At 41.6% G+C, this 20,357-nt stretch overlaps 2 protein-coding genes across 4 annotated transcripts in view; one reads left to right on the top strand and one right to left on the bottom strand.

The window, feature by feature from the left end:
• LOC140283077 (CD9 antigen-like) overlaps positions 1-9,852 on the top strand; it is a 237,946-nt gene extending 228,094 nt beyond the window's left edge. For 2 of the 3 annotated variants that reach the window (XM_072377728.1, XM_072377729.1), the window contains exons 2-8: positions 2,506-2,608; positions 6,990-7,087; positions 7,213-7,287; positions 7,389-7,490; positions 7,595-7,684; positions 8,378-8,461; positions 9,139-9,852. In XM_072377728.1, the coding sequence (XP_072233829.1) occupies positions 2,506-2,608; positions 6,990-7,087; positions 7,213-7,287; positions 7,389-7,490; positions 7,595-7,684; positions 8,378-8,461; positions 9,139-9,204 (618 nt within the window). In that variant the 3' untranslated portion in view covers positions 9,205-9,852. Of the gene's footprint in view, positions 1-2,484; positions 2,609-6,989; positions 7,088-7,212; positions 7,288-7,388; positions 7,491-7,594; positions 7,685-8,377; positions 8,462-9,138 lie in introns of all 3 variants that reach the window. The other variant, XM_072377730.1, reaches the window with a different exon arrangement.
• A 1,424-nt stretch (positions 9,853-11,276) lies between these two features.
• Positions 11,277-19,689, bottom strand: cwf19l1 (CWF19 like cell cycle control factor 1). Its single transcript, XM_072377915.1, has 14 exons — positions 19,558-19,689; positions 19,175-19,259; positions 19,014-19,098; positions 17,927-18,028; positions 17,480-17,694; positions 17,258-17,373; positions 17,093-17,177; positions 16,638-16,787; positions 16,195-16,357; positions 15,897-15,976; positions 15,010-15,219; positions 14,145-14,264; positions 13,954-14,051; positions 11,277-11,777 (listed from the first exon to the last, which is right to left on the bottom strand). Exons 1-14 carry the CDS (start codon positions 19,578-19,580, stop codon positions 11,633-11,635), a joined length of 1,677 nt encoding a protein of 558 aa, XP_072234016.1. The 5' UTR covers positions 19,581-19,689; the 3' UTR covers positions 11,277-11,632.
• Positions 19,690-20,357: the final 668 nt, after the last annotated feature.

Below are 20,357 nucleotides of genomic sequence, written 5' to 3'. Positions count from 1 at the left end.
GTTAAACTTTTCCAGCTGTAGCTTTGTGTATTCTGTTTGAGGACACCCAGAATGGAGTGTCCTCAAAATAGAATACTCTTAGAATGTTATTGGCTGTGAGGAGAGTGGCTGAATGCACTGTCAGCTGAATGTTCCCTTGTTTTATTCCAGACTCGTACTCTTCAGCAGCTGTTGGAGGAACTGTTGTAAAAGTTCAGACATTTATGACATTCTGTCTGGTCTTGTGACCGTTACAATGCTGTGCAAAAGTCTTGAGCTTCACCTCATTTCTTTATTTCCCTTCCAAGCAACCAGACCTTCTTGTAATATTTTAAGGTCTTGAGCGAAAGTTCTTTAGGTCTGACAAAAAATTTAATTGGACATTGGCTGCTTTTTCAGAAATTTTAGCCCAGTCCTTGTGACTCATCATTTTTGTTGAAGCCACTTAACACTGATCTATGACTAATTCAAGCAGAAAAAGACTCCTAATTCAAGGGGTGAACCAGTGTTGTGTTGACACATAACAACTCGGCAAAGAAGCCATTTTAAACTGGATCTTTAGGCACTTTGTTACCAGCAGCCTGTCACAAAGACACATCATTTGTTCCCATTTCTTTAGCTGCATCTATGAAAAACAGCAAAGATAACACAGTTTGACAGACAGAAAATAGGATTTCTGCAGCAACAAGGTGATTCCCAAAGAGCTGTTAGCTGAAAACTTGGCATATCTCAGCATGGTGTGCCAACATCCAAAGAAGAGCTTTGGGATGTCCTTCAAGAAGCCTGGAGAACTATTCCTGAAGACTCCTTAAAGAAATGACAGAAAGCTTGTCTCAGAGGGTTCAGGCTGAGTTGGAGAATAAAGGAGTTAAGACCAAATATTCACTTTCTAGCTTATTAGTTGTACAAACTCTGTTTCTGCCTTTTTATAAAATGTATTTACATTTGTTTCTTGGAAATTTATTCTAAAATGAGAGACGGCTCAAGACTCTTGCACAGTATTCTGTCGTCTATATTTGTCACAGAGCTACAAGCATAGTTATGTGGTTTTTATGTAGGCCTATTCTGTTGAAATCAGAATAACTTTGTTTAAAGTTGGGGATTTTTATGACTACATAAAATTCATAAGTTGGTCTAAAAAGCCCCCATGAACTAAAGTAGAAAACTGATTTGTGTTGAAACACGAGTGAAGCTGAACTGCTGCCCCACCCAAACGGGGGGGCAGGGGACACGCTTGTTTATATTCGTAGTCAGCTTGCTGGACCATCAGTTTGACAGACAGAAAAAAGTACTGGACCGTTATCTAAACCTTTTCAAATAGTTTTTCTTTCTGCTGTCATGTTATCTGCCTACAATAAAACTGGGAGGGAAATGGCCCGACAGTGTTTAAAAGTGTGAAATGAGCTGTATAAGCTTGGTGTCATTGTAATCCTAAACGTCGGAGTTGAATGCATCCGAACATCTCTTTGTTTTGTTCTTGAAGATTTTTAACATTTCATCTGAGAGGCTTCCTCAGTTCTCATCAGCGGCTTGAGTATTTTGAGATTTTCAGATGTAGCTGGGAGTCGTTGAGGTCACATGTGAGTAGCTGACCCACCTGACCTTTCTGTGGGTTGGTTGCAGACATATTTTAGTCAGAGGATCCAATTGTTTTGAATTGTTGTGAAACCGCTTGGGGAGGAGAGTCGGTGTTCGAAAATGTTACCTTTTTGTATTTTTCCTGTTTTTAATATAAATGGCTTTTTTAACTCTTCTCTCAAACTTTGTGCCTTCCCTGTCCAGAAGGTGGACAGTACAGTCCTTAGGAGTGTCCCGTCTCTTTGAGATGTAGGCAGACAGCTCGGTCTCAACCAGAGGAGCTGGCTCTCCTGTGTTTATGCCATATGAAGCATTTGAGTTTTCCTGATTTATTTATTTTCTTTTTTTTTTAAAGGTCTGATAAATGGACTACGACGTCTCTCGGCCTGTTTGTCAGTTTTGTTCAGGAGAACCAGTTTCTATCAGAGGGTGTAGTGTTTGTTGTTTCTCTTGGATGCTCTTTTTCTTTCTAGATTTCTTATCTGACTTTACAAAAGCCCAGTTCTTGTATCCACAAGTTTGAAATGTTTCCCCTCAGCCTTTGTTGGGACGTTCTCATCTGATGTTTTAGAGTTGGACAGATACTGGTCTCTGTGTTGTTATACTTCAATGTGCGCAGCACAGTGGAGAAAGAAGGCGGCATGTTTTTCACATCCTCCCTTGTGAACTTGATGTTGCTGTCCACAGAGCTGACACCAGTTAAGAACTCTACTTCAAGTTTCTGATATATCACATATCAAACCACCACTGTTCCAGCAGTTCAGGGGATTTCTAGCTAAAATTCCGACTACAGCACAGTGTTTTCTAACTAAATGTGTTACTAAAACTTTCCAGAGAGTTAAACGGCTCAGCCACAGGTTTGGCTCTGGATGTTTTTAACAGATGCCAGAATGAAAGCGAGTACACGTAAAACCTGTGATGGTAAAGCTGTGTTTTGTCATGTTGCAGCTGGCAGGTACTGCAGTGCTGGCTGTGGGACTCTGGCTGCGTTTTGACTCCAGGACCAAAGGCCTGTTCGAAGGAGAGGGCTCGCCCACGGTCTTCTTCACAGGTAAGGCCTCTACAGTTGCACCGGGACACAAAACACTTGAATCAAAGACGGCTGCGCTGTCATACAAACCCCAGTCCTTTGAAAGATAATGCAACAGGATACTTGCCAAAAATGGTTTTATTGTCAGCTGCATTTTTTGCTGACGTGTATGAATGGCAAAAATCCTACTTCAGTCCAGCCAACAATACTATGATGCATAAGTGCTGATATTTATTTTCACAGAAACTTGCCCACAGTTTTTTAACCTTTTTTTTATTTTCCTGAGATTGTATTTTTGTTTCTCATTTTTAAGTCGGTAATAAGAAACTTAGGAGTGAAATGTGCTTTCAAAGCTGCAATATGGAGATGACACATTGTTGCTGAAAGGTTCAGTGACTGGCTGGTGATCATGTGATCAAACTACAAGGGTGTTGTAGTTTGCTTTTGTTAAGACAAACAAAAACTAAAGATAAACTAGATAAATTTTCTGCAACAGCATGAACACGCTACTTAAAGGCTGTGAGGAAAAAGACGAGAAGTTATATTTCACTACAGTTTTGACTAAAATGTTGTGCACAAGTTTTATGCACCTGATTACATTGACCCAATGTTGCATTTAAATGCAGCACAGCTTCTGTGATATATACCTTTTTTTAAAAATGTGGAGGAATTTTAGAACAGTAGCTGGTTTAATCTTGGGCAGCAGTATAGTCCTTTAGAGTTTAAACGCCAGTATTTTCATTTAATTAATTTTTCATCTGGTCTGTGTTGTTGTGATGTCAAAGTGACAAACAAAGCTTTGTTTTTCTGGTGCTAATACTTCCTCGTCTGCAGCCGTCACTGCCTGATGTTTGCCATCCTCGTTGTCCCTTCAAATCTCAATTAAAGCTTCCAACGGTAGCACAGGTGGAGTTAAACGTCCGACTTGTTGTTTGTGTATATGTCGGGTGTGACCTGACAGATGGAGCTGCAACATGAGCGACCTAATCGGAGAAGCTGGGTGTACGTGGGGCAGCTGAGACCAGCGCCAGGTCACAGAACCCATCACACACAGCCATCATTCTTCACTGCTGCACAGACGTGTCTTTGTTCTCCGACTTGTGAGTTCTCGGAGAAACCATCACAAAAAGACAAATTCGTTCCCTCCCATTGCTCTTTGTGTTTCGCCTCCATCAAACTGATGAGTGAAGTGGGCAGTGAGGCAGCAGAGGACGGCTTGAAATGACAAACATCTTAATAACAGCTCTGGAGGAAAGAGGCGCTTGGAGGAAGAATATTTGTGGCTGATGTGCTGGTGACATCATGGTTATTATTGTTCCACATTCATTTCTTTATCCTTTGATTATGACTCACCCAGATGAAACATCAAGTCATTTCCACTTGTTTGTTAACATTCACCACAGGATGATTACATTTGTTTTGCTAAATGATTCCTCACATTAGAAACTGAGACGTCATCAGGACTCTGGTAAAGCAGCTGTGACACAATAAACAAATGACTGGTGTAAATTTACATTCTGTGAGGCAGACAAACGAGACAAAAATGATTTACTGAGCAGCTCTAGTCTTCATACACTCCCAACCCTGGAAACCCTGATTTTCTGCTCCATCTAATTCATGCTGGCGTCAGATCAGCTGAGCAGGGAGCTTACACAAGTCTCCTAAACTCAGTCACGTTCATGAAACAAGGACATGTATCGGATAAACATTATGTGGCAGGTGATGTTGCATGCAGAGACCATTAGAGCAAAAATCAAACCACACCTGGATCATATCATTTCCAAAATCAGATTTATTTTTTTTAGCAAACTTTTTCCAATCCAAACATGACAAATTGTTCAAATCAAACAATTTGCCCTGATTGTAGTAAACTGTGGACCAGAGTAGGATAAACTTGGAGACATTGCCAGAAGTTCTATAGTCACTAGTGACAGCCTGCTACAGCAGCTCTGGACATGCTGTATTTGTATCTTCTTTAGTTTTTCTCATCAGCAAAATGCTGATTTGCTTGTTGTGCTGCTGGAATGATTTCTGCTTCTAACTCTAGCACTTCTTTACATGTTATGATACATAACCATGCCAACACTAAAGTTGCTTCCATGTGGGAGTGGTTGGTTGAACTTTCCAAAGCCCAAGCAATGCCTGGAATTGGACCACAAATCCAGAGGCGTTAAAGAGGAGATGTCTTGGAACAAAATGGAGAGAAAGGATGATGTTTAAATAATTTCTGCCCTTTATCATGATGTCAAGTGTGAGATCACTGATGGGTACAATGTATGAGTGTAAAACCCTAACAGAAATATCAGTAAGGCATTATTTTCTTTCACGAAAACATGGCATCAGAAGCAATTTTAACACCAGTCCACTGAACTTTAAGACTATATGAGCAGGCAGAGACTGTGCACAGAGGTAACTGTAAAGGAGGAGGAGTTGTGGTTCTTGTTAACAATGATGGTGTAATCCTGGACATGTTGCTAAGAAGGAGCATCTCTGCACGAGATGATTAACTATTGACTTTGAGGTTCTGCCCAGGTTGTCTTCTGAGAGAGTTCACCTGGGTTACCTGCCAACATTGTGTGACATAATCTAAACTGTTGCCAAGACACAAAACACCCCAGTCCATGCATGGTGATCTCTCAAAAGTTCTATCCACACCTCTCTCTGCCACCCTTTCACCACTTTCTAAATGTTTATCAGCTGACTTTGTTTTCTTATCGATAACAGTAGTTGAGCTTTGATAATAAACTATGCTGCAGCAATTTAGTTTCCTTTGGGGTTTATCATTAACTTAAAGACCCATTCAAGGTTTAAAAAAAATAAATAATAATAACCTTCATTAAGGTCAAAGTAAAATAAAAAGAAATTTGATCAGAGGGTGTTACATAGAGGGAAATTTTCACCATGTCTATGAAATTAAGTTTAAAAATCATCAGACAATGAGAACACTAGGGGCATGTCCATTGAAGACCCTGACTCATCGATCTCGGATCATCTCAAATAAACCAAATTTATGGGACATAGTGGAGTCAACCAAGTGAAAAATGTGGCAGGTATTGGAGGTGATCCTCAACTCTCGATCATAGTGGCTCTGCACAATATGAATCCAACAAGCATTTGATGACCGTAGTTGGGCATCAAACGTGTGAGGCTATGAAACCTAAATGCGCTGCTGGCTTTTCACAGAATGAATCTACAGTACGTGCAAATAGTCCTGTAGCAACCACAATATTTGTGGGTAAACGTGGTGCTTCAATCCAAAGCAGAGATGTGGTTCTCTGAACTGATGTTGCCAGATCTGTGGTGGCATCGCACTTCAACTTCATCCTTTACAATATTATCAATTTTGTTTTCAAAATGTTCCCTCTGCAATTTAAGTAACTAGCCCAAGTTCAGCAAATTTAGCATCTGGTTGGGGTTATCTTTTGTTGACCTGAAATCGGATCCACTGCATCATACATCCCTGATTTCAGTCCTGCCCTAAAACACCTGAACAGAAAATCACAAAAAGCTGTTCAACAGGCCCAGCTCCGCAATTCAGAATTCTCACCCTTTTAATGTTTACAGTAACTATTATCGATGCATGTAACACGTTTCCATGCAAATCTCTGAATTTGGTTTACTCTGATTTTACTTGACTCATTTCTCTTGTCGTCTACTTGCCGTTGATTAGAGGATTTTCCAAGCTTCACTCAGACTGCTTCCCAAGCACTACCCTTCAGATTTATGCCTCTGTAAATAAATATTTGTACATTCTACAGCTCAGATTAAATCGTTGGACAATCAAATGTAGAAGAATACCATGATGTTGTCAACAAAAGCTGAATTTTGTCTCTGAGTTTAGTCTTGTCACCACACTCTGTGGTTTTCTCTGCTCAGCCCGAGTGGTTGCCTTTCTGTCGGCTCCAGACCAAAATCATGTTAAGTATTTTCCTCAGTCAGATGTTTATGGGTAAAACTCCAAACCACAGCTGCCACATGATCGGCTGAAGTCTGCAGGTGCTCCTAACTAAATTGTGCAGTTTCTCCAGAAATTGTGGTAGGACTGCTGAAACGGTCTCTCATCTCTTACTGAGATCAGAGAACCTCAGCTGTGAGTTGTGGTTGGCTGTTGTGGTTGCCATGAAAAGGTTGAGTGCAACACTCTGTCTTTGAATGAAAATGAGTGTGTAGATAATAATCAAAACACTACGTGCACATATTGATTTGAAATTGCTCATCTTCACCACTTGGTCTTGAAATTCTCTGAAAGGTGCCCATGTGCACAAGGTGGAAATTTTTGTCAAAACCTCAAATGTTCAATTTACCGTAAGATGGAAAAAAGATGATCCTTTTTAAGAGCAGCACAGCAGTTAATTTATCTTTTAAAATGGCTCATGAGTTGATTGTGTGTCTTGTGTTGTAGGTGTGTACATCCTGATCGCAGCGGGGGCCCTCATGATGGTCGTGGGATTCTTGGGATGCTGTGGAGCCATCAAAGAGTCGCCGTGCATGCTGGGACTGGTGAGTCCTTCTTTGTTTTGTTTTTTTCTGCGTGCATTTTTGGTGGTATAAGGAGAAAGCTGAATGCATACTGACACAACATGACACGCAGTTGAAGAGTGACCCTCAATTGTTTTCTGGTTTAGTTCTTCCTCTTCCTGCTCCTCATCTTCGCTGTGGAGGTGGCTGCTGGTATCTGGGGACTTTCCAACAAGGACACGGTATAACATGCACACATATACAGTACAAATTTGATATTGTCAATCAATTTAAGTTGAGGTAATATGTCAGCAGCTGGTTAATGGTTTCCTCATGCCTGCAGGTGGTGGAAGATGTTACAGAGTTTTACAAACAGACTTACGCCAACTGGAAGGACACCAAACAGGAAGCGCTGAAGGAGACCCTCCGCCTCATCCACTTTGGAGTGAGAACCAGTTAGCTTTTTTTTTTTTTTCTTTATGAACTTATCAACAAGCCATTTAAAAAAAACTCAGCAGCACACTTTGAGTTGGTCTTTCTTCTCTGCAGCTGGACTGCTGTGGTCCTACAGGAACAGTGATTGATGCCGCCAATGACATCTGCCCTAAAAAGGAGGGGCTGGAGATCCTCGTCACCACGGTAATGCAGATCAGAGACGCATAACGCTGTGATACAAAGGTGGAAAGTTTAAAAATTATTTTAAGTCCAACAACTTGTGGTGGAAATTTTAGTACTGCACAGAGTCAGTTATTTTCTTCTGAGCTGATAAGAGGCTTTTATAATAATATCTTGCAAGAGAGAACAACACAGTACAAAATACAGAGTTGCTCTGGCCACTGAGGCAAAAACACAGTTCTATTGCCCACTTGTCACGTCATCTCTCTTTGGGTATAGTTGATTGTTTTTATCTGGTCTACCTTCCCTCCCCAAACCACAGTTGAAGTCACCCAGACATAGTCGTAAAATATCAGCTTCATCCCTGTCCCCCTTAAAGTGCAGCTATCTCATTATAACAAGCTCACCATTGTAAGGAGGAATTTAAGAAAACAGGACAGGGTGGTACCTTGCAGCTCGGTCATTTGCAGGTTATATACAGTAACACTCAATACAATGCATAAAAGAATTCATTTTCAAATTTCAAACCTATTAGAAGCAGATATGTGTTGTACATGCTGTCATTGATCATTGTGTTTTTATTTCCTCATTTAAATAAAGTTTAAAAGACATTTTTCCACGTTGCCTTAACACAATGCGAGCATGTTAAAAGCACAGTAAGAGTAGGATAATGAGGGCACATAAAAAGCTTAAATGACTGTTTTTGTTATCCGACAGAGCTGTCCGTCTGCCATCGACAAGATGTTCAACAACAGGCTGCACATCATCGGCGGAGTTGGCATCGGCATTGGCGTCGTCATGGTGAGTCTGCGACCAGACGAAATTGCGAGTTTGAAATCTTCATACACAGGACCTTTTTAAAGGAGTAGTTTTAATTGTTTTAAGATGATAAAATGTATTGGTAAACACACACATTCTTAGTTTTCAGCTTCAGGTTAAGCGATGGGCCGATGTTTCATTATAACTGGTGGTGGCACACCACAACATTTTGATTTATGGGCTTTTGATGGTGTCCAACATGACGACCAATTTACGTACAGGGAAAACTATGGACCCTGAAATGTGCTTTGGTGTCTAAAAGTAAAAAGTAGCCTTTTTTTTTTTTTAAACTCATCAGTTATTTACATGCAAAGATATTAAGTTTGGTCTTAGAGAAAAGTAAGAAAATAGATCTGTTTGAGAATCGGACACCTGGCTTCTTTCTTTTTTAGGCTATTTCGTAAAGAGAATGCATAGCAATTAAACTACTTTGATACAGAACTTACTTTATTCATTGAAATGCAGTAAGTATTAACTGTGCAGTTTAAATTGACTTATTAAATGCAAAATGTACAGTATAGTAGCATGATATTTGGAAAAACTCTAGTAAATGTATTTTAATACCACCACTACGCACTCCTTCATGTAAATGTTGTGTCCACATCAGACAACTTCATGCATGATTAACTTGCTGTTCCTGCCTCTTCGTCTGTCCACAGATCTTTGGGATGATCTTCAGCATGATGCTCTGCTGTGCCATTAAGAGGTCCAGAGACTTTGTGTAAACTGGCATTAAAATAAAACCCTCCATCTTTAACTCACATGCCCTCACTTTTACAACTTGCTGCTTTGGAGTTTAAACCAGTTTAACAGTAAAGGCATTTGTCCCTCAGTGCTTGAATCCATACAGGATGGCCACGTTGCTCTGTGAGAGTATGGAGTCTCTGCAATGCCTCTTTAACATTTCCACTCTTTAGGGTCTCCAGGGAGATTATATTTCTGCCCAGAGTAAAATGAACAAAAGGATATTCTTCTTTCTTTTTTGGTTTGGTATCAAGAGCCAAATTAAAATCTTTTCATCACACCACCACAGAGCAAATAAATCCTCTGCGGGACAAAGGGAACATTTGGGACTCTGCTGCCTTCTAGTGGCAGTTTCTACAGTTTTCCCTGTTTTTGTTTAGTTATTTTTAAAGATTTAAATATAGTAATACTCACTTCAGTTCTGGTTATGTAAAATGCACTTAAAGTTTGTGAGCTGTAGTGTAACGGTTTATTTGCAGCTAATTGAACGTTTTATTTTGATGTTGCATGTTAGAAGCTTTGATTTTTATGAAGCTGAACTGCAGAGTTTTATGCAAATATATTGATGAATGCAGTTCGTGTCTTTAAGATGCCAAATAAACTAATAAAAATGGATTTGTGTTAACTGAGCCTCTGTTTTAAAGTTTTTCTTTATGGTTCTCAGATGCTCCATATGAATATAGAGTAATTAAATCTAAAATTTATTTAAAAAAAATAATAAAAAAAAATACAAATATACACCAAAGTGCTTAAGGGTGAAACAAATGTATTTTAGTGTTTCAGTTCCCAATAATAAAGTTTCCTTTTTTTCAAGATTTGAATAAACTAGTCCAATGAGTGAACAGTGCTGTCGAAAAATATTAAATATATTTATGATCTTTAGTGAGAAGTAAATCCGGTACTAAGATAAGAAAGATTCGGGCTTATTTAGTACTTGGAGCTTCATTTTCAAGACTTTCTTTAACTTGTTTGGGGGAAAAGCACTTAAATGTAATCACTCTTGGAAGCTATTAGTGTCTTTACTGGCCGTTTAGTTTGTAGAAAATGACATGGCAGTTTTTTTGTACACTTTAAGCAGCATGTGTGGAACTTTACATTTAAGTCAGTCTCTCGAATTGTAAACAGAATTTGTCTTTTAATGATCTGATCTGTTTTTCAAAGCTTGAATTTTCTTTTCTGCCCATATCTGACCAGCTGTGTGATGAGTGTAATGTTTTAGCAGTTTGAAATATTCAAAGCACATTGATTAAGCAAATCTTTTATCTTGTATAGTCATTTTGACGTATTTTGTTTCTCATGACATGATATTCTAGCATAAATTCTCAACTTTCTTGCTACCTGCTCATTTTAAACTGTATTAATGGTGCAATTTCCCACAAATAACTTCATGCCTCTGTAAACAGTCTTAACTAGTTTGATCTGTCGAACCAGCTGGGCCGGTATGACGATGAAGTAGTGGTGGTTTGCAACAGAATGTCATTGTTATGCTTTTGAGTGACCCACTTTGCCTGCACATTGAGACAACAGTAGTGATACCATGTGTCTTTGCTGTTTGAGAAGTTGTGCAAATAAAATATTATGCAGATGAAGAAAGACCGTCAATACAAGTGCTTTGGGAAATAATGGAACAAGTTTTAATCCTGTTACAATAACCCGTCATGTGTTTATTTACCCTCCTCTGTGGCCCTAGTTTTCTCATATTGTAACACAGCTGTGTTAATGAAACTCTGGTGTTGACAAGGCCTTGGGAAAATCCAGTTGTGTCCTCAGTCATTTAGTTTCAGTCGGGATAGCCACATCGGTAACTTGGTTCAGACTGAAATATCTGTTCATTTTGATTGTAAAGAAATCGCACCCTTAATTTGTCAAATAAAGATTAATATCAAATGACTATTGAGCATCGGTGGAATTTCAAAAGTGAGTTCCTTCTGGACCAATACCCCAAAGTTCAGGTTTCACTTCAGCTGTAAAACATTTAAAGCAAGTCAAATTTTCTATAGAAGAAGTTTAAAGTAAAGTGGTGTCTATAGCTAGCATCAAACAAGAAGCCACAAACCCCCAAAAAAGAGTTTAATTGCAGTTCATTTACAAAATACAGGAAATGGTTTTAAAAACAAATTCATCCAAAGTTGTTTTAAACTAAAGCGCCTCTGTAGAGCTGACAGGAGAAAATCCTGTGCTGCTTTTTACAAGGTTAAAGGGACCTTCGGTCTTTCACTGAAGTTTCTGTGGTAGCTGCACAAACTCCACTTTCTGTTTGTCCATTTCAGAATCCTCTGAAAACCAAACAGACCGTCAAAGGGCTGTTCAGGAGTTCACCAAAAACACGACAATGAAGGTCCTCACAATGCATGGCTTCATCCGTAGTCCTCAGATAGCTCATCAATTAAGAGTGTGTGTGTGTGTGTGTTAGTCCTCCCAAGCGAAGTCGTACTGCTGAAAGTCTTCTCTCAGCTGTTTGCAGCTCTCCTCCTCTTCCTCCCTGCTCATCTTGCACTCCTTCCAGTCAGCTCGGGTTGGGATGTTCAGCACCGCCTCGCTGGCCAGCACCTCCCTGAGCGCACACACACACACACACACACACACACACACACACACATAAAAATTCAGTCTCTGAGATTATTGCCTCTACATTTCTTTCATCATCAGCATGCATTTCCTCAAACACATTCCTCACATTATTCACCGTGATTTGATTATCAGTCTCTGTTCTTGTATTGTACATTCTGGCAAGCTGTCACAGTTAAGTCGGCAACAATAACTACCAGCGATTTTCTTTGCTGTTTCGCCATGTTTGTACAGAAGCAGGTTAATGATCATACATCAGAGATAAGGGTACTCGCTCTCTCTGGTGGCTTTTGTCATGCTGAATGTCGGTTATACAGTTTTTACACCAAAGCGATGTGGTTTAAACAGATTTTTATTTATTTATTTTTCTAAAAAGGGGAGAAGAAAAAAGTTGGACAACTCAAGAGGTAGGCATGCAGCCGCCACAGTTCTGGGCGAGGGTGAAATATCCCGGCAGACAGGGAGCTGCCAAAGCCTCACTGCCAGAAGACTGATTATTTCGGCATACCATGACTTCACTGGCCACCAAAATCAGGGACAGACCATGTCTGTGCACCCTTTCCAGAACAGAGAGTATCATCTCCACAGGTGGAAACGCATACAGCAACATGCTGGGCCATGGGTGAGCCAGGGCATCCCTTCTCAGAGGTGCACTCTGATATGCTAAGAAAAAGAATAGTGGGCAGTAAGAGCTCCAGTGCAGCCCTGCCAAATCGGTCCCATATCTGAGCTACCACCGATGGGTGAAGCCTCCATTCTCTTACAAGAGGACCCCCTGTGGAGAGCAGGTCTGCTCCCAGATTGTGGCGACCTGGGATACGAGTGGCTCTGATAGACAAGAAATGAACACTGCACCCCTGCAGCAGAGAGTGAGCCAGGTTTAACAGGGGAAGTGAACGTGTCCCCGCCCCCCCCGCCTGTTTATGTAAGAGACCACGTTGTGTTGTCGGTTCTGACCAGAACAAGTTGTCCTGTCAGAGCCTGAACACAATGTTTCAGAGTTAGGAATGTTGCCAGTAGCTCCAAGTAATTGATGTGAAGTTTGGATGGCGCCAACATCTAGATTCCCCTCACTGCCAGGCCCTTAGGGAGGAATCCGGATATCATAGATGCCATCATTAAAAAAAATAAAAAAGGGGGTACATATGCTAAGACAAGCCAATTCAAATCCAATTCATTTTTAGCAGTAGCGTCTTTACCCTCAGAGCTCTGAGAGCTAAAACGTAACCATAGAGCTTAACTTTCATCCATGAACTACAACCTGATACAGCAACACTGTATCAGGCAGGATGTGTTGGGCCGGCCTCTGACGGGCCGGCCTCTGACGGGCCGGCCTCTGACGGGCCGGCCTCTGACGGGCCGGCCTCTGACGGGCCGGCCTCTGACGGGCCGGCCTCTGACGGACCGGCCTCTGACGGACCGGCCTCTGACGGACCGGCCTCTGACGGACCGGCCTCTGACGGACCGGCCTCTGACGGACCGGCCTCTGACGGACCGGCCTCTGACGGACCGGCCTCTGACGGACCGGCCTCTGACGGACCGGCCTCTGACGGACCGGCCTCTGACGGACCAGTCTCTGATAAGCACAATACTTTGAGTTTATCATTTTTGGCTGGACACAACAGAAGTGGGAGTGAGATGCCAGCTGCCTTGCAGAAGTTGAAATTGACTTTATGGTCTGTGGTTCTGTAAAGAGAAACTGAGCTGTGCCCACTGTTTTGTCCTCTAATCAATGGTGAAGCAACACTAGAGAAGTTACTGAATCTTAAAACTATGGGCTTCTCCATTTGAGGTACAATGACCTTTGTTGCACTTTCTCGGGCCTGAAACTGCCCTGCAGCACCTGGGGGCTGAGATACCGCAGCAGATACCTGCACCACACCGGTTTACACCGGACATTTGTGACGCTTTCTCTGGCATCTCTGTAGCCTCTGAACATGACAACAAATTCATGTGTGTGGCTGTACACGTGGTGTGTGTGGACAGTGGTACAAATAACCAGCCTGTACTTAAAATGACAGAACGTGTTCTTACAGAGGATTTTGGAGGTTTACAGTTGAAGCTCAAGATGATCGTAACGTTCTGTCAGTGTCCCCAGAGTTTGAACAGAATGAGTGTTATTACTTACAGCTCATTACAGGATAGTTCGTCTATAGGCTCACCTTCCAAACTGCAGAGGGAAATGTTTCTGGATCCGGAAGAAGAGTTTGTCCCCCGTGTCCAGTTCTACGTAGAAGTACGGAGTCCCTGGAGGAGCGATCTGAGCACCACATTTTACAGGAATGAGGAAATGGAAAAACGTCAGCAACGACTCAGCCCAGTGTTTGTATGTTCTGGCTTACGGTGCATTTACCTGTTTCAGGTCGGTGTGTTGAGGGATCTCCATCAGCTCCATGTTTTGCTCTTGAGCCTGGACCATGAATGCCTCCTTAATGTCCTCTGTGGTGCAGCGGTCCAGCGGAACAGGGACGACCTGAGCAGCAACAGTGCAAAGGGAGTGATTAGCGACGTGGCAGTGCAGCTTGGGGCAGAAAAGAAATCATTTTGCAGGTTTTTCTTGATTGTATCAAGTCTTTCTTCTGCATTTAGGTTTACATTCATTTTGTGTCTGATAAAACAGAAAAGTATAAATATATAAAAGCAAAAGAACCGTTTTAATGGTTTCAAAGGGTGTAACTAATTCTTTTCAGAGATACAAGTGCACTGAGGTTTTATGGTAAATACGTTTGTCTCTTTCACACTGAATCAGCAGGTGAATTTCATGAAAAAATTCAAACTCGTCAACACTTGGAAGGTGTTTTTAGACACGAAGAACACGTGCCTGACTGCTCTCACTTCAGTTGTGACATCTAAATGACACAGTTACACAGAACTTCTAACATCCAAAGCTGCTTATTTCTTCTCCAAAGATTCTTGAATATGACCTTCTGCAGCTTCAAAGAGCGAATCCAATCTATAGAGAATTCAGAAGCTAAGCTAAGCTAAGCTAAGCTAAGCTAAGCTAAGCTAAGCTAAGCTAAACTAAACTAAGCTAAGCTAAGCTAAGCTAAGCTAAGCTAAACTAAACTAAACTAAACTAAGCTAAGCTAAGCTAAGCTAAACTAAGCTAAGCTAAGCGAAGCTAAACTAAGCTAAGCTAAACTAAACTAAACTAAGCTAAGCTAAGCTAAGCTAAACGTGACAGTGAAGTGAAGTGAAAGCCATGCTCGTGTTCCTACCTGCAGCTGCAGGTGTTGGCTTCTGTAGTTCCTCTCAAACAGGACACAGCGCTCTCCTTTGCTCTTGTAGAAGCTACTCAGGGCTGATTTATACTTCTCCATCTCCTCCACCACCTCAGAGCTCAGCTCCACCACACTCTGGTAGTGGCCGATAGGCAGAATCAGCACATGCCGGGGAGTCAGAGCGCCTTTAGCCAGGGCCACGTAACACTGCCAAACACAGAACTCTGATGACTTCATCATTTCTCAGAAACATCAGCTGATTTACTGCAGGTGTCGGCTGTGTTTTTTCATTGTTATTCAATGAGGAGCTGTTGGCTCTTTGACCTCTAATGTAAAGAAAACGTATATATACATGTGGTTGTTTTAAAATTGCAGCAGAAAGATGAAGTGGAACTTTTCCACAGATAGTTACTGTTCATCATTCATTCTGTAACACGTTATTATCTTTCTTGATGAGCATGTGATTATAGCCGAAGCCAACAGAAAAGCCTTTATTTGTAGTCACAATAAGTTACTAACATGAGGTTAGTAATAATTAGATGCTGACACGTTGTTCACAAACAATTAAAAACCTGAAGATAAGATACAAGCTGCTGAATGGTGGAGGACCAGGTTCACCACCTGATCTCTTTTCTGCTGAGCGGAAAATACTGATCAGAGTTGGACAGAGGAAAGCAGGGATTGGATTAAACTCGAGGGGCCCATAGCATCCTCAGATCTTCCAGACAGAGCAGTTTCCAAGTAGCCAGAAACACACATCCTGTTAAGATTTGACTCCAGTTGAGTAAAACACCAACAGAACAACCTGTTCTACCAGAACTCATCTGCAGCAGAAATCAGTCTGTGTTTGGCGCTGGCGCAGACATGTGAGGGTGTGAACTTACATGTGTTCCTATGCTGATGACGAGGTGTTTCTCCACCTGAGGACTGGCCAGGCAGAACCAGCAGGGGCCTGGAGGCTGTGCTACAAATGAGACAAAAAACAAGAAATGTCAAAAGAAAATACATTTTCTGTTAGGTTACCGCCCCCTTTTAAACTCCAGAAAATGGAAGAAATCATAAAAATCATACTTAAACATTATAAACCGTCTTCATTTGAGTGTCCAGGAGCACCACGATACGATTTAGTGACATGTAATACATGGAGTGTTTCATTCATGTTGGTTTTGGGTTTGGACTCACGGTGGCGGCGGGGCTGTTTTTCCTGCCCCTGATGACGCTGGTCTCCATCGTGCCGCTGACCTCGACCTCGTCCGTCCCAGTCTGAAGGTCTCTTTCTGCCACGACCCCACGAGCCCCTGTCCTGCTTCCTGCTCAGGTCAAAGAAGAACTGGCGGGCCGGCTCCTGGACATTCAGAAGGAAGGACATAAAGACGGTTGTGCATAAACATGTACAACCCTCGAGTACATCGTTCTGGAAGAGTCTACCATCAGCGGATTTACTGGTGACGGGTGAGGGTGTCAGGATTGGGTATAAAAGGAGCGTCCACCAAAGGTTTAGTCTTTCCATGCAAGGATGGGGTGTCATTTAAAAAGCAACAGCTTTAACTATCTTTAGCAATGAAAGAAGTGCTGTCTGGATGTGATCCAGTGAAAACAAAGCATTAATGGCGCTGTCTGTATACCTCCTCCTCTGCGCTGAAGGCGGTCCTTTGAGCTTCTGTCTTGTCTTTTGCCGATCGCCTGTAGGGGTTTTCTGTGACGTCCTGCGGCTGCTTCGCCAGCTCTGCAGGATCCATGGTCTTCATGGGGATGATGTTGAAGGCGTACAGATACTGCAGACAGAAGCTGTACACTCAGACAACTTTCCAACATTTGTTATGGGGTATGCAAACAGTGAAAACATTTTTTCTTTAACTTTAAAGCAAATTTACTGCTGTTTACTTACAATATACAATAAAGATGAAGACATCTGCCTAAAGTTTAAGACATACTGAATCCTAAAACTGCGTTTCAACTGTGTCTGTTCATATTTCGAGCATATTTTGTGATTTACGGTAAAACTTAACAGCTTTTATAGAGCTGTAAAGGCCCCAGATCTAACCATAACCTTTCATTCTTTCAAACCAGACACACACACCTTCTTTTTGGCTGGGTTGCTGACGGCTGCCAGGGCGATGAAGCGGCTGACGTGCTGAGCGTTTTCCTGGAGCACCACATGGTTCCTGAGGATGGAGAATGCAGCATGTGATAACAGAAGGGGGATGGACATAATTATTAACAACAGCAGCGACCGAGCGTCCACCTGTAAGGAAGCCTCTCATAGTGAGCGCCCTCTAGTGCGGCGAAGTGGTATCGTGGTTTTAGCTTGTCAGCGAGGCTGGCGATGGAGCCGCTTCCACATGACTTTGTGTTCACTTCCTGCACCAGAGACACGAGAAAACTCTGGATTATTTGATTCTACCACACAGTCTTGGTCAGATTGTGTTCATCTGTCTGACCCAGCAGCACTGATGGAGCCTGTTACCGGGTTGTTTCCGTAGTTCCACACCCCTCGGGGCCACTGTGACGTCAGCAGGACGTCGACCCCTCTGAACTTGGAGTTGATGGTCAACGGACTCACGAGGGCCGACAGATCTTTGGAGGTGAAGCAGTGAGCCGGTGCCGGTTCCTGCAAAGCCTCCTGACCGCTGACGTATGCGATCTGGAGTCCCGACACGCCTGTAAACACACCTCGCCGACCTGAAACGCACAGTTCAAGACAGACCCCGGCCTCCTTATTGGACTGTTTGAGCCGTCATCTGATGCTTACATTAATATTTCAGCATGTTTTAAAAACAGTGACGACTTCACAGATTACAAAACAGACTAACTAACACATGACTGATTATTTTACAGGAACACGCTTCTCCACCTCTGCCGATATGTCGGCGAGGTGTGGCTGTAGTTAAAGAGAAGCAGGATGCAGTCGTACCAAGATACGTGATGTTTTCTGCCAGCTCACATCCATCCGCGTTGGGAAAGTTCTTCACCGTCTCCTGGCTCGCCGCCCCCAAGATGTAAGTGTGGATCGAAGCTGATGAGACAAAAGGGATTTTAAATGACAGGAGCAGGTGTATGTTACACCTTCTGTGGCTGACCTTCAGGGGGCGCTGATGAGCTAATAAGGATGCAGCATTTAAATACTTTCAGGTACTTGGACTTCATTTCACTGTTTTCCCCAATATGGAATATATTTTTAAGAGGAGAAACCATCGACTCAGCAGCGCCCCCTGTGGTCACAGAAGGAGGCTTGAATTTCAGTGTGTTTTCATAACAGCAGCTTCATCTGACAAAATCCCCATTCAGATAACTTAAAGATGTACGAACATGTACCGTGACCTCCCACAGAGAAAGTTAGAAGCGTCAGAATGTCTTGAATGTTTCACATTTTACAAACCGACTCTGCTCACGTTAACCAAAGATGGCGGTTCAGTTAAACGACCACCTGAAGCTGTAACCTACCGACTGATGCCGTTCAAACAACATATTACAAATATACTACATCCTGATTTTGTTTCACTAATCCATTGGTAAACTCCCTCACAATTTTATTACATTTCATACTGTATTGATTTGTAACATTTGTTAAGACAAGTGCTTTAGAAATAGTTATAATTCACATCATCATTCTTATTATTACATTGTCGGCTAACACTGGTTAAACACAGGAGCACTTTTAGTAGAAGACTGATGTCACCAAAATGCACCACAGGAAGTCATTCCTTCCAGTGGAAATTGGACAACTCCAGTTTGTAAGTTTGACACTTTCTATGGTGGATATGTGCAATAACTAAATATGATTCTGATTATGATGCTCGGGACGTAGATTGAATCGAAGAGAAGTTTCACTGCAATCTGTTGGTTTCCTTTCCTTCTTTTTTTTTTTATTTGACTGGATTGTAATTAGCTTGAATTGGACTTTGAAGTGCCTTGAGATGCTATTTGTTATTTAGTGCTATATGTTGATACAGGTGAATGATCTAACCAGGCCGATCCAATGAATTAACGCGTGCTTTCACCTTTCTTGGCTCCGGTTTTGTACTGCTGCCACTCCGCTTCGGCCTCGGGTGTCGTTCCAAAAAACTCTCCGACGCACAGCAGCAGCTACAGGAAAGCACCCACATGTAAATGACGACGGAAACGGGGTCGATACTGATTATTTCCATGAGATGTGACTCACATCGAACTGTCCGGTCTTCTTCTGGATGGCCTGAACTCGACTGAACAGCGCGTTCAGTCTGCCTTCAACATCCCCACATGCCAAGCTGCAAACACACAGTTTGAATACATTTTAAGCCTTTAAATCGAAACCAAAAAGCAGGACACACATCTAAGACTCCACATTCAAGCGAGAGCCTCTTCTTGTCGAAAATCAACATAATTTTCATTTAAGAACGCAAACGATCAGTCTTTTGTCATTTGACACAGTTCCAGGCAACGTTACTGTCAAGCTTTGATTAAAATATCGTTAAATAAAACTCTCAACAGTTTAACCATGATTACATTTAACAATACGAAACATTATTAAAGCGATAGTTCAGGTTTTTATGAAGTTAAACTCACACTCTCACTGGTTGATCTCCCATGTCTCGGCTACGTTTTTGCTCCAAATTGCGATGGTTTGGATTTTTGCAGCTTCAATCGTCTTCCGTTACAAACAAAGGCGGAACCATTTCTTTCCAACAAATCACGTATAATTTGGGTAAAAAATAAAGCTACGATAAATATGAGAAAGAGTTAGATTTATTAAGATGTGTTTTATATTTTTAGTGCAAACGATACATTACTTAAATAGATGAGAAAAGAAACAAGTCGAGTGGTTACCCGGACACGTTTTAAAGTAGATCTGCTGGTTGCCAGGTTTGTTATGTTTACGGTCAAATGTACTAGTTTTGTATTTAAAATAGGCACGTGATGTTAACAAATATTTCACCTTGTTGATATATATATGGATCTCTATTACTATAAAAAATATTCTAAAGTAAATGCTTGTAAACCCATATGCAGTCACAAAAGGTAAATTCAAGAATAGAGTAAAAATGCAAATGAATTTTTTTAAAAAGTAGGCAGATAAATGTAAAGATAATCAGGTAGCACAGGTAAACTGAGAATTTACCTCTGTTACCTGCTGATGCTGCGTGTACACAGCAGATAAGTTGTTGCTTAGCTACAAAAACAAGACCCCAGTCTCTACATATTTCTACCACACCTATTTCTGCTACAACTGAACTTCTTATGTTTGTCAGCTGATTTATATTCTATCTAATTTTATGTCTATCTATATTTTATAAATGTCTATACTGCAGCAATATGATTAATAAATTGAATAAAATGTTACACATAGTAAACAGCCTATTTCTATG

Source organism: Leuresthes tenuis, unplaced genomic scaffold (assembly GCF_036924035.1).
Source record: "Leuresthes tenuis unplaced genomic scaffold, fLeuTen1.0.hap1 SCAF_23, whole genome shotgun sequence".
Lineage (NCBI taxonomy): Eukaryota > Metazoa > Chordata > Actinopteri > Atheriniformes > Atherinopsidae > Leuresthes > Leuresthes tenuis.
Note: the sequence above shows the minus strand (reverse complement) of the source record. Positions and strands in the feature narration are given on the sequence as shown.

Bases quoted from the DNA above. Each gene is read 5' to 3' on its own strand.
- cwf19l1 (XM_072377915.1), bottom strand. From the start codon at position 19,580: ATGGGAGATCAACCAGTGAGAGT. The intron at 18,029-19,013 runs GTGAAAGCACGC...TTGTCTCATCAG, and splicing joins CAAAACCGGAGCCAAGAAAG to CTTCGATCCACACTTACATC. The intron at 17,374-17,479 runs GTAACAGGCTCC...TCTCTGGTGCAG, and splicing joins GGAACTACGGAAACAACCCG to GAAGTGAACACAAAGTCATG.